Here is a 13,612-nt window from a genome sequence, read left to right on the forward strand (position 1 = left end):
AAATGTGCATTTAAATATGATTTGATGGACAGCATCGAAGAAGCCCTTGAAACTAATACATCAAAATAGTCATGTTTGATTTGACATTTTGGATTATGATAATAGATATGGAATAGCATCCATTTATACTTGACCTTACCCCCAGACAAAGAAGATGGCCCTTAATACCAGACTTTACATGCCTTTTCAAATGGAAATAAACAATTTAAACATGCAGTGCTATATGTGCAGGTTACAGATATATTCATTAAGTTATTGCACTGTCACTGACCCACCTACTTAAGTCAGTGATCATAACAACTAGGACATAGAAGAAACCACCTTAAGAGTAACAGGGCAAAGCCTTCCCCTAAACTGTCACTCTTTTGTAGTGAAGAGCATTCTCTTCTCTGTGGCCCCAATGGTCCTTGGCACAATGATCCAGTACGCAATGAAGGCTACCATGGAGATACAGAGCGCGCCAACAATCCCTGCTGCTATGGCAACACCTTGCAAGGATCTGTGTTTTCCACCCAACTGCTCGGAAACTGCAAAGAGGACACGGGTTCAGAGAAAATACTTCACAAAGATTGTTTCTAGACAACTTTTGTATTATGATATCTTTTGAAATTCAAATATAGGGTACTCTGACAGTGTCACCATCACACCACCTCCATGCTTCACGGTGGGAACCACCAATGGGGAGATCATCTGTTTCCCCTATTCTGCGTCTCACAAAGACATAGCGGTTGGAACCAAAAATCTCAAATTTGGACTCATCAGACCAAAGGACAAATTTCTGCCGATCTAATGTCCATTGCTCATGTTTCTTGGCCTAAGCAAGTCTCTTATTATTGGTGTCATTTAGTAGTGGTTTCTTTGCAGCAATTTGACCATGAAGGCATGATTCACGCAGTCTTCTGAACAGCTGATGTTGAGATGTGTATCTTTCTTGAACTCTGTGAAGCATTTTTGGGCTGCAATTTCTTCCTTTCCTGTGGCGGTCCTCATGAGAGGCAGTTTCATCAAAGCGCTTGATGGTTTTTGCGACTGCGCTTGAAGAAACTTAATGTTCCGCATGGACTGTCGCTTCTCTTGCCATAATATGGACTTAGCCCTGTCTTCTGTATACCACCCCTACCTTGTCACAACACAACTGAATGTCTCAAACGCATTAAGAAAGAAAGAAATTCCACAAATTAACAAGGCACACCTCTTAATTGAAATGCATTCCAGGTGACTATTTCATGAAGCTGGTTGAGAGAATGCCAAGAGTGCAAAGTTGTCATCAAGGCAAAGGTCGGCTACTTTTAAGAATCTCAATGTAGAAAATAGTACAAATAAAGAAAAACCCTTGAATGAGTGGGTGTTTTTTGGTTGCTACATGATTCCATATGTGTTATTGCATAATTTTGATGTCTTCACTATTATTCTAAAATGTAGGAAATAGTCAAAATAAAGAAAAACCCTGGAATAGGTAGGTGCGTCCAAACTTTTGACTGGTACTGTAGCTATATCAATAGTTGTGATGAAAAGTAGATGCATACCTTCAGATACAATTCCGACAGTATCACCTGCATAAGAAATAAAAGGAAATTATGCGTTCATAACATGAAAACCCCCTCAACCAAAATGGCATTACTGGTATATGAACGTGCAGTAAGTACATGTGATCAGTGTTACTGTGCCTTCAATATATTTTAGTAATTCTTGCTGATGGTTTATTGAATGCTGAAGCACAGATGAATGCTGATGTGAATGATGGTCATGAACGGTCAGTGGTTGTTGCTCACCGTTGTCCACTTGGGTGCGGATGGGGCCGGAGCTGACTGTGGCTGTGTCGGACACAGACGTGTCCTGGACCTCCCGCTTCCTCCTTGAGCTGATGTCCGTGCAGTTCTGAGGAGAAAAAGGGTGGTTGGAATAGCTTTCTTACACAAGGTCATAGGTCATTGCTAGCATCTACTGTATGTTGCTCCATTGTTTGTCTTGTGGTGGCCCCATTCATTGGTATGAAGTTATGCACATCTAAGTCCCGTTTATACCTGCCCCTAACATGCAACCGTCATCCTGATCTTGACCTAATCTTGTCTATTTACACTTATAAGATCTGATCACAATCAGATCACAATGCAACTTTTAATTTTAGTTTTTGTCATTGTTGTTCTGAACCCACTGCCAGCAAGTTGTCTTTAAATTTGCGTTAAATACAGTGGGGCAAAAAAGTATTTAGTCAGCCACCAATTGTGCAAGCTCTCCCACTTAAAAAGATGAGAGAAGCCTGTAATTTCCATCATAGGAACACTTAAACTATGACAGACAAAATGAGAAAAAAAATTCCAGAAAATCACATCACAGATTTTTAATGAATTTATTTGCAAATTATGGTGGAAAATAAGTATTTGGTCACCTACAAACAAGCAAGATTTCTGTCTCTCACAGACCTGTAACTTCTGCTTTAAGAGGCTCCACTGTCCTCCACTCATTACCTGTATTAATGGCACCTGTTTGAACTTGTTATCAGTATAAAAGACACCTGTCCACAACCTCAAACAGTCACACTCCAAACTCCACTATGGCCAAGACCAAAGAGCTGTCAAAGGACACCAGAAACAAAATTGTAGACCTGCACCAGGCTGGGAAGACTGAATCTGCAATAGGTAAGCAGCTTGGTTTGAAGAAATCAACTGTGGGAGCAATTATTAGGAAATGGAAGACATACAAGACCACTGATAATCTCCCTCGATCTGGGGCTCCACGCAAGATCTCACCCCGTGGGGTCAAAATGATCACAAGAACGGTGAGCAAAAATCCCAGAACCACACGGGGGAACCTAGTGAATGACCTGCAGAGAGCTGGGACCAAAGTAACAAAGCCTACCATCAGCAAGGGCATTGAAGATGAAATGTGGCTGCATCTTTCAGCATGACAATGATCCCAAACACACCGCCCGGGCAACGAAGGAGTGGCTTCGTAAGAAGTATTTCAAGGTCCTGGAGTGGCCTAGCCAGTCTCCAGATCTCAACCCCATAGAAAATCTTTGGAGGGAGTTGAAAGTCCGTGTTGCCCAGCAACAGCCCCAAAACATCACTGCTCTAGAGGAGATATGCATGGAGGAATGGGCCAAAATACCAGCAAGAGTGTGTGAAAACCTTGTGAAGACTTACAGAAAACATTTGACCTCTGTCATTGCCAACAAAGGGTATATAACAAAGTATTGAGATAAACTTTTGTTATTGACCAAATACTTATTTTCCACCATCATTGGCAAATAAATTCATTAAAAATCCTACAATGTGATTTTCTGGAATTTTTTTTCTTCTCATTTTGTCTGTCATAGTTGAAGTGTACCTATGATGAAAATTACAGGCCTCATCTTTTTAAGTGGGAGAACTTGCACAATTGGTGGCTGACTAAATACTTTTTTGCCCCACTGTATGTGTCATTTAATTAGCCATGAAGATGTGGCCATTTATTTTTATGTAACTAAATAATCAAATTCATAATTGCTCAATGAGTCTGTGACCGTGGTTGCGAAAAAAAATGTAATGTTTGGTGTGCTCTTGTTTTGTTTAAGCACCTGTACCCCAAAATAACTATGGCCCTGTACATAGTGCCCCAAATCTCACAATGCCAGGATAGGTGTTTAAAGTGGCAGTAACCACATTTGATCATGCAATCTAATGCCCAACTGCAATGACCTGGCATTCAATTGTTGGTTAATTGGTGCATCACAACTACTTTGCAGATAGGCTGGAATGTGGCTACAACATCCGCACAGGAGAAGTGACTGACCTGTTGCAGGGAGGTGCAGACGGACCTCTCACAGAGTCTGGTAGAGCAGTGCAGGTAGAAAGTGGACAACGTCCTGTTCTTGTGCTGGACGAAGCGGAAGGCCTCAAACGAGAAACGAGCTTCCTGCTGTTGCCCATTCACCCCCATCACCGTCTGGCCATCCCGGTTACACCTGAGCGAGGCAAGGCACTAAGTTATGTCAAGGAAAAAACTAGGTGATCTTGATAACATGATAATTAATCAATAGCTAGAATGTAGCTGCAACTGAGTTTCTAGTATTTTCCCCATCTACTGTTTGTACATGTTTTGTCCTATTGGATGTCTGAATATCTTAGTAATCTAATTATTCCCTAAAAGTTAAGCTTTGTGTGACTGACAACGTGTCCCAAAGGAGTAAGCTCGCACAGTTTCGTCTGGGTTGTCTCACTTACCCAACAAAGAGGTCATAATAAGTGCTGTTGACGGGGTAAGGACTGGTTGTGGCATAGCATCGGTCCAACAACACGTTGAACCTAGAAATTATGGAGAAGAAAATAATTGTTGGCGAAAATGTATTTTCTTTCATGTGAAATATTTGGCAATATTCTAAATGGGACCATTGACATAGTTTCTTTAAAACGTTGATAATGAGGTTTGATAGGAAATGACATAATCCATCACAATATAGTCTACTACAGTCAGTAAATAACTACCAGTATTTTTTTTCACTTTCATGAAACAGATAGTTCCGGCCACGGATTGAACGAGATGCCTTAGCCGCTCCGCATTGGCCCGAACAACACCCTTTAACTGTGACTATATTCACCATATAGCATGGCCTCTTGTGCCTTATTGCTTAAAATGCTTAAAACTCCATGTTTTCTTCAATCCAGATTTACTATACCCGTACCTTCCAGTGAGATTGGTGGCCTTGACCTCCACAAAGATGCGTGTCTTCAACGTCAAGCCTCCCTCAGGGACCTTGAGCTGGGTTGTGTAGAACCTGTCCTTGGAGCCAATCGGAACAAGTCGGTGAAGACTGTCATTTGGGATCATTCAAGCATTCACAAGCACATTGGTCCTCTCAATATAGTTTAATTAAATTATGAACATTCATACCAGAAATACTGGAGGAAATCAGAATGTAAAAAATAATACAAACATTTTGTGTGTTATTGCACCCAGATCAATTTGGAAACTGCTAACACAGTTTTTTCCATGTGTACACGAAATATTTTTTACAATTAGTGATTACACCTCACTTTCTTCTCCTCGTCATAGAAAATGGATCATAGAAACACATTCTTACCGAGTAGAGCATCATACTCAGGGTACTGATGAAACTCCCATTGCTGTCTTTGACTGCTAGGCTCACCCCAGACCTGTTTGTAAAAAAAAAAAAAAAATGTCTGCCTGTTAGCTACTATCAATTGCTTGAGAAAAACTGCAGCGTATCACCATTCAGGTCACCATATAATACACCGTATGATTTAACCTATAATACAAAACTCAAAAGCATTAGTTCACCCGCCATAACCAGCTACTTGCAAACACCATGTCACTGCCTCAGGTTTGAGGTTGTTTTTACTTAAACTCGGTTCAGTCCCAGTTCGCATAAAACAATACTCCAATATCAATGTTATTGCAATCTTGTTATTTCTATTTGTTTTAGCATGAATCTGCCTCCATTTGATAATTTCCCATTGAGGGTTTTACTATTGAGGAAGTCCTTCCCTGAATTGACTTAGTTCAGATGAAGTGAACCTAAGAGAATAGGTGGCCTGGGTTACTCACACGGTCATCTCAGTGTTGTTGACCAAGTACTGGAGTGGATAGCGGCAGGAGAATTTGTAAATCATTTCCTGGCGGTAGGTGATCGTTCCCGCACTGGGGTCCAGAGAGTTGATCATGCCCGAGATGTTGACAAACTGAACGCTGGAGAAATCCGCAAAGAGCCCAGAACCCACTTCCTGAGTGATCTGTGTCAGAGAGAGAGAGACTCACATGTTACTAGGTTCAGGGTCAAATCCATCTACCCAGAGTTGAAGCGACATCTTCTAGTGTCAACCACCAAATGTCTCCTCCACGGTCAGTGTGATACCATAGAAATATAACTACTCAAACAAACTAGAATTACCTTTATTTTGTTGTTGCAGGCGGACACCGCCTCCTCTGTGATGGAGAAGTTGTATTTCAGAATAGGCGGGTCAACCGTCCAATCGGGTGTCCCCCGGCACTCTCCCTTGAAGTACTGAGCGTTGAGGGACATCAGTGTTTCATTGTATCCACCAAAGTAGACGGGACATAGCAAGATATGGAGCTCCATGCGATTTGTGCCACAGTAGACGTTAATGTCAGTGTTGGCTGTGGGGACACCAGGCCAAATATTACCACAGCAGACATTAATGTCAGTGTTGACTGAGGGGACACCAGGTCACACATTACCACAGTAGACTGTCCACTACTGTTCTGTCCACTTAACTCCTACAGTAGCTATAGGCACTCTGTTTACTACAAGAAAGGCAAGCATTTCCAAAGGGGCATTTGAGTGCAATATTTTACATTTCTACAGTACATTTGTCTGCCCAGTACCTCATGAGTGCGCATGACCACATTTCCATTGCCTTTAAACCACGCAAACATGTTTACCTGACACCTGCGACCATGACACACATCTAACCCGTTCATACACTGCAAAGATGCATGACATCACATCTGGCCTTTATCTATTTCCCATTGCCCACATATGGACCTCACTCAAAAAAACAAAGACTCCACAAACTGTTGGGTGGCCCCAACTGACAAACGTGGTAAAGAAGGTAAGGTGAGAAAGTGGAAGGGGGACAGAAAAGGAAAGGTGTGAGACAGGAAGGGAGGAAGTGGAATTTGGGCTGCAGCTCCACTGACCTGGCTCCCTGAATGTACGGTGTGTTCTGCAGTAGTCATTTTGAGCCTGGACGAGAGGAATCAGAGCAAGCTGATACATGAGGGCCCGCCACATTGTCTTCAAACCAAAGGAGGGGGAAACCCAGATATCAGGATCTCTCTCAGAACTGCTTTTGCAAGGCCAATCTGACAGGTGAAATGCAAAATACTTTAATGTTCATATATATATGTTTTTCTCTTTGTGAAAAGAATTTGACAAATGTAATTAATCCCGGTAGGAAATATAAATGTAAAAGATTTCTTCACAAAATGAAGAAGAGCAAAGGTACATTTATAGTGAATGGAGTAGTGTGATAACTACGTACATGTAAGCACCCTGTTTTCTGTTATTATTCATCCTTAAATTAACCAGGTGAGTCCAATTAATCTTTTAATGTATTTTTCAATGGCGACCTAATTTTCCTTCCCATTCCTCCCTGTTGCATTGTTAACAATCATAATTGAGAAGATGTGAAATTACCTTGTGTGATATATCTTCCTTCTCCTCTCTTTCAGTCTCTCTTTCTTATTCTCTGTCTCCCTTCATGAATCACAGCTATTTATACTGGCCTCCTTTGCAGTGAATGGGTGTGAAAGAGGGCAACCGACAAAAAACAGGTGGCTGGGAGAAGAAAAGGGAATGCCAAGAGAGCAATGCGAGAAGCTTAAACACCACTGGTGACTGCTTTGTCTTCAGGATCATCTGACACATCTCTGGAACACAATAACCTTTTATGTTTAGTGGAAGTCTCTATGTTCTCCAGCTCTACACCACCGGTCTAAGGGTTTTTCTTTATTTGTATTATATTATACATTGAGATTCTTCAAATAGCCACCCTTTGTCTTGATGACAGCTTTGCACACACTTGGCATTCTCTCAACCAGCTTCATGAGGTAGTCACCTGGAATGCATTTCAATTAACAGGTGTGCCTTCTTAAAACTTCATTTGAAGAATTTCTTTCCTTCTTAATGCATTCGAGCCAATCAGTTGTGTTGTGACAAGGTAGGGGTGGTATACAGAAGATACCCCTATTTGGTAAAAGACCAAGTACATATTATGGCAAAAACAGCTCAAATTAGCAATGAGAACCAACAGTCCATCATTAAGAAGTTAAGACATGGTCAGTTATTATGGAAAATTTCAAGAACTTTTAAAGTTTCTTCAAGTGCAGTCGCAAAAACCATCAAGCGCTATGATGAAACTGGCTCTCATGAGGACCGCCACAAGAATGGAAGACCTAGAGTTACCTCTGCTGGAGAGAATAAGTTCATTAGAGTTACCAGCCTCAGAAATTGCAGCCCAAATAAATTCTTCACAGAGTTCAAGTAACAGACACATCTCAACATCAACTTGTCACGCCCTGACCTGAGTATTCTTTGCTTTCTTTATTGTTTTGGTTAGGTCAGGGTGTGACATGGGTGATGTACAGTGCCTTGCGAAAGTATTCGGCCCCCTTGAACTTTACGACCTTTTGCCACATTTCAGGCTTCAAACATAAAGATATAAAACTGTATTTTTTTGTGAAGGATCAACAACAAGTGGGACACAATCATGAAGTGGAACGACATTTATTGGATATTTCAAACTTTTTTAACAAATCAAAAACTGAAGAATTAGGCGTGCAAAATTATTCAGCCCCTTTACTTTCAGTGCAGCAAACTCTCTTCAGAAGTTCAGTGAGGATCTCTGAATGATCCAATGTTGACCTAAATGACTAATGATGATAAATAACCTGTGTGTAATCAAGTCTCCGTATAAATGCACCTGCACTGTGATAGTCTCAGAGGTCCGTTAAAAGCGCAGAGAGCATCATGAAGAACAAGGAACACACCAGGCAGGTCCGAGATATTGTTGTGAAGAAGTTTAAAGCCGGATTTGGATACAAAAAGATTTCCCAAGCTTTAAACATCCCAAGGAGCACTGTGCAAGCAATAATATTGAAATGGAAGGAGTATCAGACCACTGCAAATCTACCAAGACCTGGCCGTCCCTCTAAACTTCCAGCTCATACAAGGAGAAGACTGATCAGAGATGCAGCCAAGATGCCCATGATCACTCTGGATGAACTGCAGAGATCTACAGCTGAGGTGGGAGACTCTGTCCATAGGACAACAATCAGTCGTATATTGCACAAATCTGGCCTTTATGGAAGAGTGGCAAGAAGAAAGCCATTTCTTAAAGATATCCATAAAAAGTGTCGTTTAAAGTTTGCCACAATTCACTTGGGAGACACACCAAACATGTGGAAGAAGGTGCTCTGGTCAGATGAAACCAAAATTGAACTTTTTGGCAACAATGCAAAACGTTATGTTTGGCGTAAAAGCAACACAGCTCATCACCCTGAACACCCTATCCCCACTGTCAAACATGGTGGTGGCAGCATCATGGTTTGGGCCTGCTTTTCTTCAGCAGGGACAGGGAAGATGGTTAAAATTGATGGGAAGATGGATGGAGCCAAATACATGACCATTCTGGAAGAAAACCTGATGGAGTCTGCAAAAGACCTGAGACTGGGACGGAGATTTGTCTTCCAACAAGACAATGATCCAAAACATAAAGCAAAATCTACAATGGAATGGTTCAAAAATAAACATATCCAGGTGTTAGAATGGCCAAGTCAAAGTCCAGACCTGAATCAAATCGAGAATCTGTGGAAAGAACTGAAAACTGCTGTTCACAAATGCTCTCCATCCAACCTCACTGAGCTCGAGCTGTTTTGCAAGGAGGAATGGGAAAAAAATTCAGTCTCTCGATGTGCAAAACTGATAGAGACATACCCCAAGCGACTTACAGCTGTAATCGCAGCAAAAGGTGGCGCTACAAAGTATTAACTTAAGGGGGCTGAATAATTTTGCACGCCCAATTTTTCCGTTTTTGATTTGTTAAAAAAGTTTGAAATATCCAATAAATGTCGTTCCACTTCATGATTGTGTCCCACTTGTTGTTGATTCTTCACAAAAAAATACAGTTTTATATCTTTATGTTTGAAGCCTGAAATGTGGCACTTGGAGCAGTCGGCGAAGTTGAGGGGTGAGTCTGAGATTGTTGAGGAGTTATGGACAGATTGGAGGAGAGTGAACGGAAGGGAGGGTTCTAAAACTTTTGACCGGTAGTGTACATTGAGACGTGATTTATTGTGATGATGATGACATCGGCTGGTTAAAAAGGTTTGTCATCCCCCAAATTCAAATGTGAAATACTGTACAGTATTATGCATGAGTCTAAATACTTAGCCTATAGAATAATTTATAACGCAATATGAGCTACGCATAATGCATTATTCACAACATCAGCGCTATAACGCAATATGCCTTGCCTTTCTAAGGTCTTCGAAAGCCAAGTTAACAAACATATCACCGACAATTTCGAATCCAACCGTACCTTCTCCACTATTCAATCTGGTTTCCGAGCTGGTCATGGGTGCACCTCAGCCACGCTCAAGTTCCTAAACAATATCATAACCGCCATCGATAAGAGACAATACTGTGCAGCTGTATTCATCGACCTGGCCAAGGCTTGCGACTCTGTCAATCACCACATTCTTATCGGCAGACTCAACAGCCTTGGTTTCTCAAATGACTGCCTCGCCTGGTTCACCAACTACTTCGCTGACAGAGTTCAGTGTGTCAAATCGGAGAGCCTGTTGTCCGGTCCTCTGGCAGTCTCTATGGGGGTACCACAGGATTCAATTCTCGGGCTGACTCTTTTCTCTGTATATATCAACAATGTCGCTCTTGCTGCGGGTGATTCCCTGATCCACCTCTACACAGATGACACTATTCTGTATACATCTGGCTCTTCTTTGGACACTGTTAACTAACCTCCAAACGAGCTTCAACGCCATACAACACTCCTTCCGTGGCCTCCAACTGCTCTTAAACGCTAGTATAACTAAATGCATGCTTTTCAACCGTTTGCTGTCTGCACCCGCCCGCCCGACTAGCATCACTACTCTGGATGGTTCTGACCTAGAATACGAGGACAACTACAAATACCTAGGTGTCTGGCTAGACTGTAAACTCTCCTTGCAGACTCATATCAAACATCTCCAATCCAAAATCAAATCTAGAATCGACTTTGTATTTCGCAACAAAGCCTCGTTCACTCACGCCGCCACACGTACCCTAGTAAAACTGAGTATCCTACCGATTCTCAACTTCGGCGATGTCATCTACAAAATAGCTTCCAATACTCTACTCAGCTGGATGCAGTCTATCACAGTGCCATCTGTTTTGTCACCAAAGCCCCTTATACCACCCACCACTGTGACCTGCATGCTCTAGTCGGCTGGTCCTCGCTACATATTCGTCGCCAGGCCCACTGGCTCCAGGTCATCTATAAGTGTATGCTAGGTAAAGCTCCGCCTTATCTCAGCTCACTGGTCACGATAACAACACCCACCCGTAGCACGCTCTCCAGCAGGTATATCTCACAGGTCATCTCCAAAGCCAACACCTCATTTGGCCGCCTTTCCTTCCAGTTCTCTGCTGCCAGTGACTGGAACGAATTGCAAAAATCACTGAAGCTCGAGACTTACATTTCCCTCACTAACTTTAAACATCAGCTATCTGAGCAGCTAACCAATCACTGCAGCTGTACATAGTCCATATGTAAATAGCCCACCCAATTTACCTACCTCATCCCCCATATTGTTTTTATTTACTTTGCTGCTCTTTTGCACACCAGTATCACTACTTACACACCATCATCTGATCATCATCATCTGCTCATCTATCACTCCAGTGTTAATCTGCTAAATTGTAATTACTTTGCTACTATGGCCTATTTATTGCCTTACCTCCTCACACCATTTGCACACACTGTATATAGACTTAATTTTTTTCTATTGTGTTATTGACTGTACGCTTGTTTATTCCATGTGTAACTCTGTGCTGTTGTTTGTGTCGCACTGCTTTGCTTTATCTTGGCCAAGTCGCAGTTGTAAATGAGAAGTTGTTCTCAACTAGCTTACCTGGTTAAATAAAGGTGAAATTAAAAAAAAATATAATAATAATAAAATTAAAGGTGAAATAAAAAATAAATAAAAAATAAACTTCTCATAAACATTTGACTACAAATATAGTGCATTATGAACAAGGCTGTGGCTACATTGAGCGTTATAAAGCCCTATATTAAGCACTTTTCCTGCTCATAATGTTTTATGAATGTAGTTACACCTATGTAATGCATTATAGTAGATTATGTAAAGCCCATAAGGCATTATAAATTTGCTTATAATGCATCATAAAGAAGGTATTCATAGTATCATCTTTGCCTTGTGAAAATTGTCATGAATTCACAAGTTGTTCAGTCTTTGAGTTGCATGCTTCTGGTCTGGTCTGCTTCTGGTCTGCTTCTGGTCTGGTCTGCTTCTGGTCTGCTTCTGGTCTGCTTCTGGTCTGGTCTGCTTCTGGTCTGCTTCTTGTCTGGTCTGCTTCTGGTCTGGTCTGCTTCTGGTCTGCTTCTGGTCTGCTTCTGGTCTGGTCTGCTTCTGGTCTGCTTCTGGTCTGGTCTGCTTCTGGTCTGGTCTGCTTCTGGTCTGCTTCTGGTCTGCTTCTGGTCTGCTTCTGGTCTGTGTGTAACGGACGTCACGCTGCTTCTTACTGATTTGGCCGAGGCTCGGACCCAGCACAAAGTTAACAATTCTGCAGTGAAAGTGGCAAAACTTCATCTAAAGAGGCCTGTGTTTTGCTAAATGTCCCTATTGTGAGCCAACTTGTGATGAAATCATTAAGACAGCGGCCATATGACAACAAATTCCTCCCTCTGGAGATCCACAGTGGTAGAAATGTCCAGGAGTCCTACTCTACATTAGTTGCCTAACCTTATTGACAGTTCCAATATATGTTGAAGAAAACCTGCCACCTGGTTGGAGGCGGTGAATGGAGGTGCCAGGAAAATAACCTCTTCCTTAACGTCAACAAAACGAAGGACCTGATCGTGTACTTCAGGAGACAGAGGGAACACACCCCCATCCACATCGACAGGGCCGCAGTGGAGAATTTGAAAAGCTTAAAGTTCCTTGGTATACATATCACTGACAATCTGAAATGGTTCAACCTCAGGAGGCTGAAGACATTCTGCTTGACCTCTAAGACCCTCACAAACCTTTACAGGTGCACCACTGAGAGCATCTGGTCGGCTGTATCACTGCCTGGTACAGCAACTGCATCGCCCGCAACCGCAGGGCTCTCCAGAGGGTGGTGCGGTCTGCCCAATGCATCACCAGGGACCAACTGCCTGTCCTCCAGGACATCTACAGCACCCAATGTCACAGGAAGGCCAAGAAGATCATCATGGACCTCATCCACCCGACCTCTGGTTGTTCACACCGCTATCATCCAGAAGGCGAGTTCAGTACAGGTGCATCAAAGCTGGGACCGAGACGATTAAAATGGCCATCACCAGCCAGCCTCGACCCAGCGCCCTACTCTGAACTTAGTCAGTCACTAGCCGGCTACCACCCGGTTACTCAACCCTGCACCTTAGAGGCTGCTGCCCTATGTACACAGACATGGAACACTCGTCACTTAAAAAATTGAATTATGGTCACTTTAATAATGTTTACATGCTGTTTTACCCATTTTATATGTATATACTATATTCTAGTCAAGGCTCATCCTATGCTGTACATATATAGTGCCTTCGGAAAGTATTCAGACCCCTTCATTTTCCCACATTATTACTTTACAGCCTTATTCTAAAATTGATTAAATAATACCCCATAATGACAAAGCATAAACAAGTTTAAAGAAATTATTGCAAATGTATAAAAATAACTTTTTTTTAATGAAATATCACATTTACATAACTATTCACATCCTTTACTTAGTACTTTGTTGAAGCACCTTTGGCAGCGATTACAGCCTCAAGTCTTCTTGGGTATGACGCAACAAGCTTTGGCACACACGTATTTGGGGAGTTTCTCCCAT

General features: G+C 42.0%; 1 protein-coding gene across 1 annotated transcript; it reads right to left on the minus strand.

Annotated features, from left to right (window-relative positions):
• Positions 1 to 232: 232 nt before the first annotated feature.
• LOC139418141 (zona pellucida-like domain-containing protein 1) lies at positions 233 to 6,754 on the minus strand. Its single transcript, XM_071167363.1, has 10 exons — positions 6,661 to 6,754; positions 5,891 to 6,117; positions 5,548 to 5,732; positions 5,063 to 5,135; positions 4,664 to 4,761; positions 4,206 to 4,286; positions 3,775 to 3,946; positions 1,773 to 1,878; positions 1,527 to 1,553; positions 233 to 527 (listed from the first exon to the last, which is right to left on the minus strand). Exons 1-10 carry the CDS (start codon positions 6,752 to 6,754, stop codon positions 358 to 360), a joined length of 1,233 nt encoding a protein of 410 aa, XP_071023464.1. The 3' UTR covers positions 233 to 357.
• Positions 6,755 to 13,612: the final 6,858 nt, after the last annotated feature.

The sequence above is a fragment of the Oncorhynchus clarkii genome, chromosome 10, assembly GCF_045791955.1.
Source record: "Oncorhynchus clarkii lewisi isolate Uvic-CL-2024 chromosome 10, UVic_Ocla_1.0, whole genome shotgun sequence".
Taxonomy (NCBI): domain Eukaryota; kingdom Metazoa; phylum Chordata; class Actinopteri; order Salmoniformes; family Salmonidae; genus Oncorhynchus; species Oncorhynchus clarkii.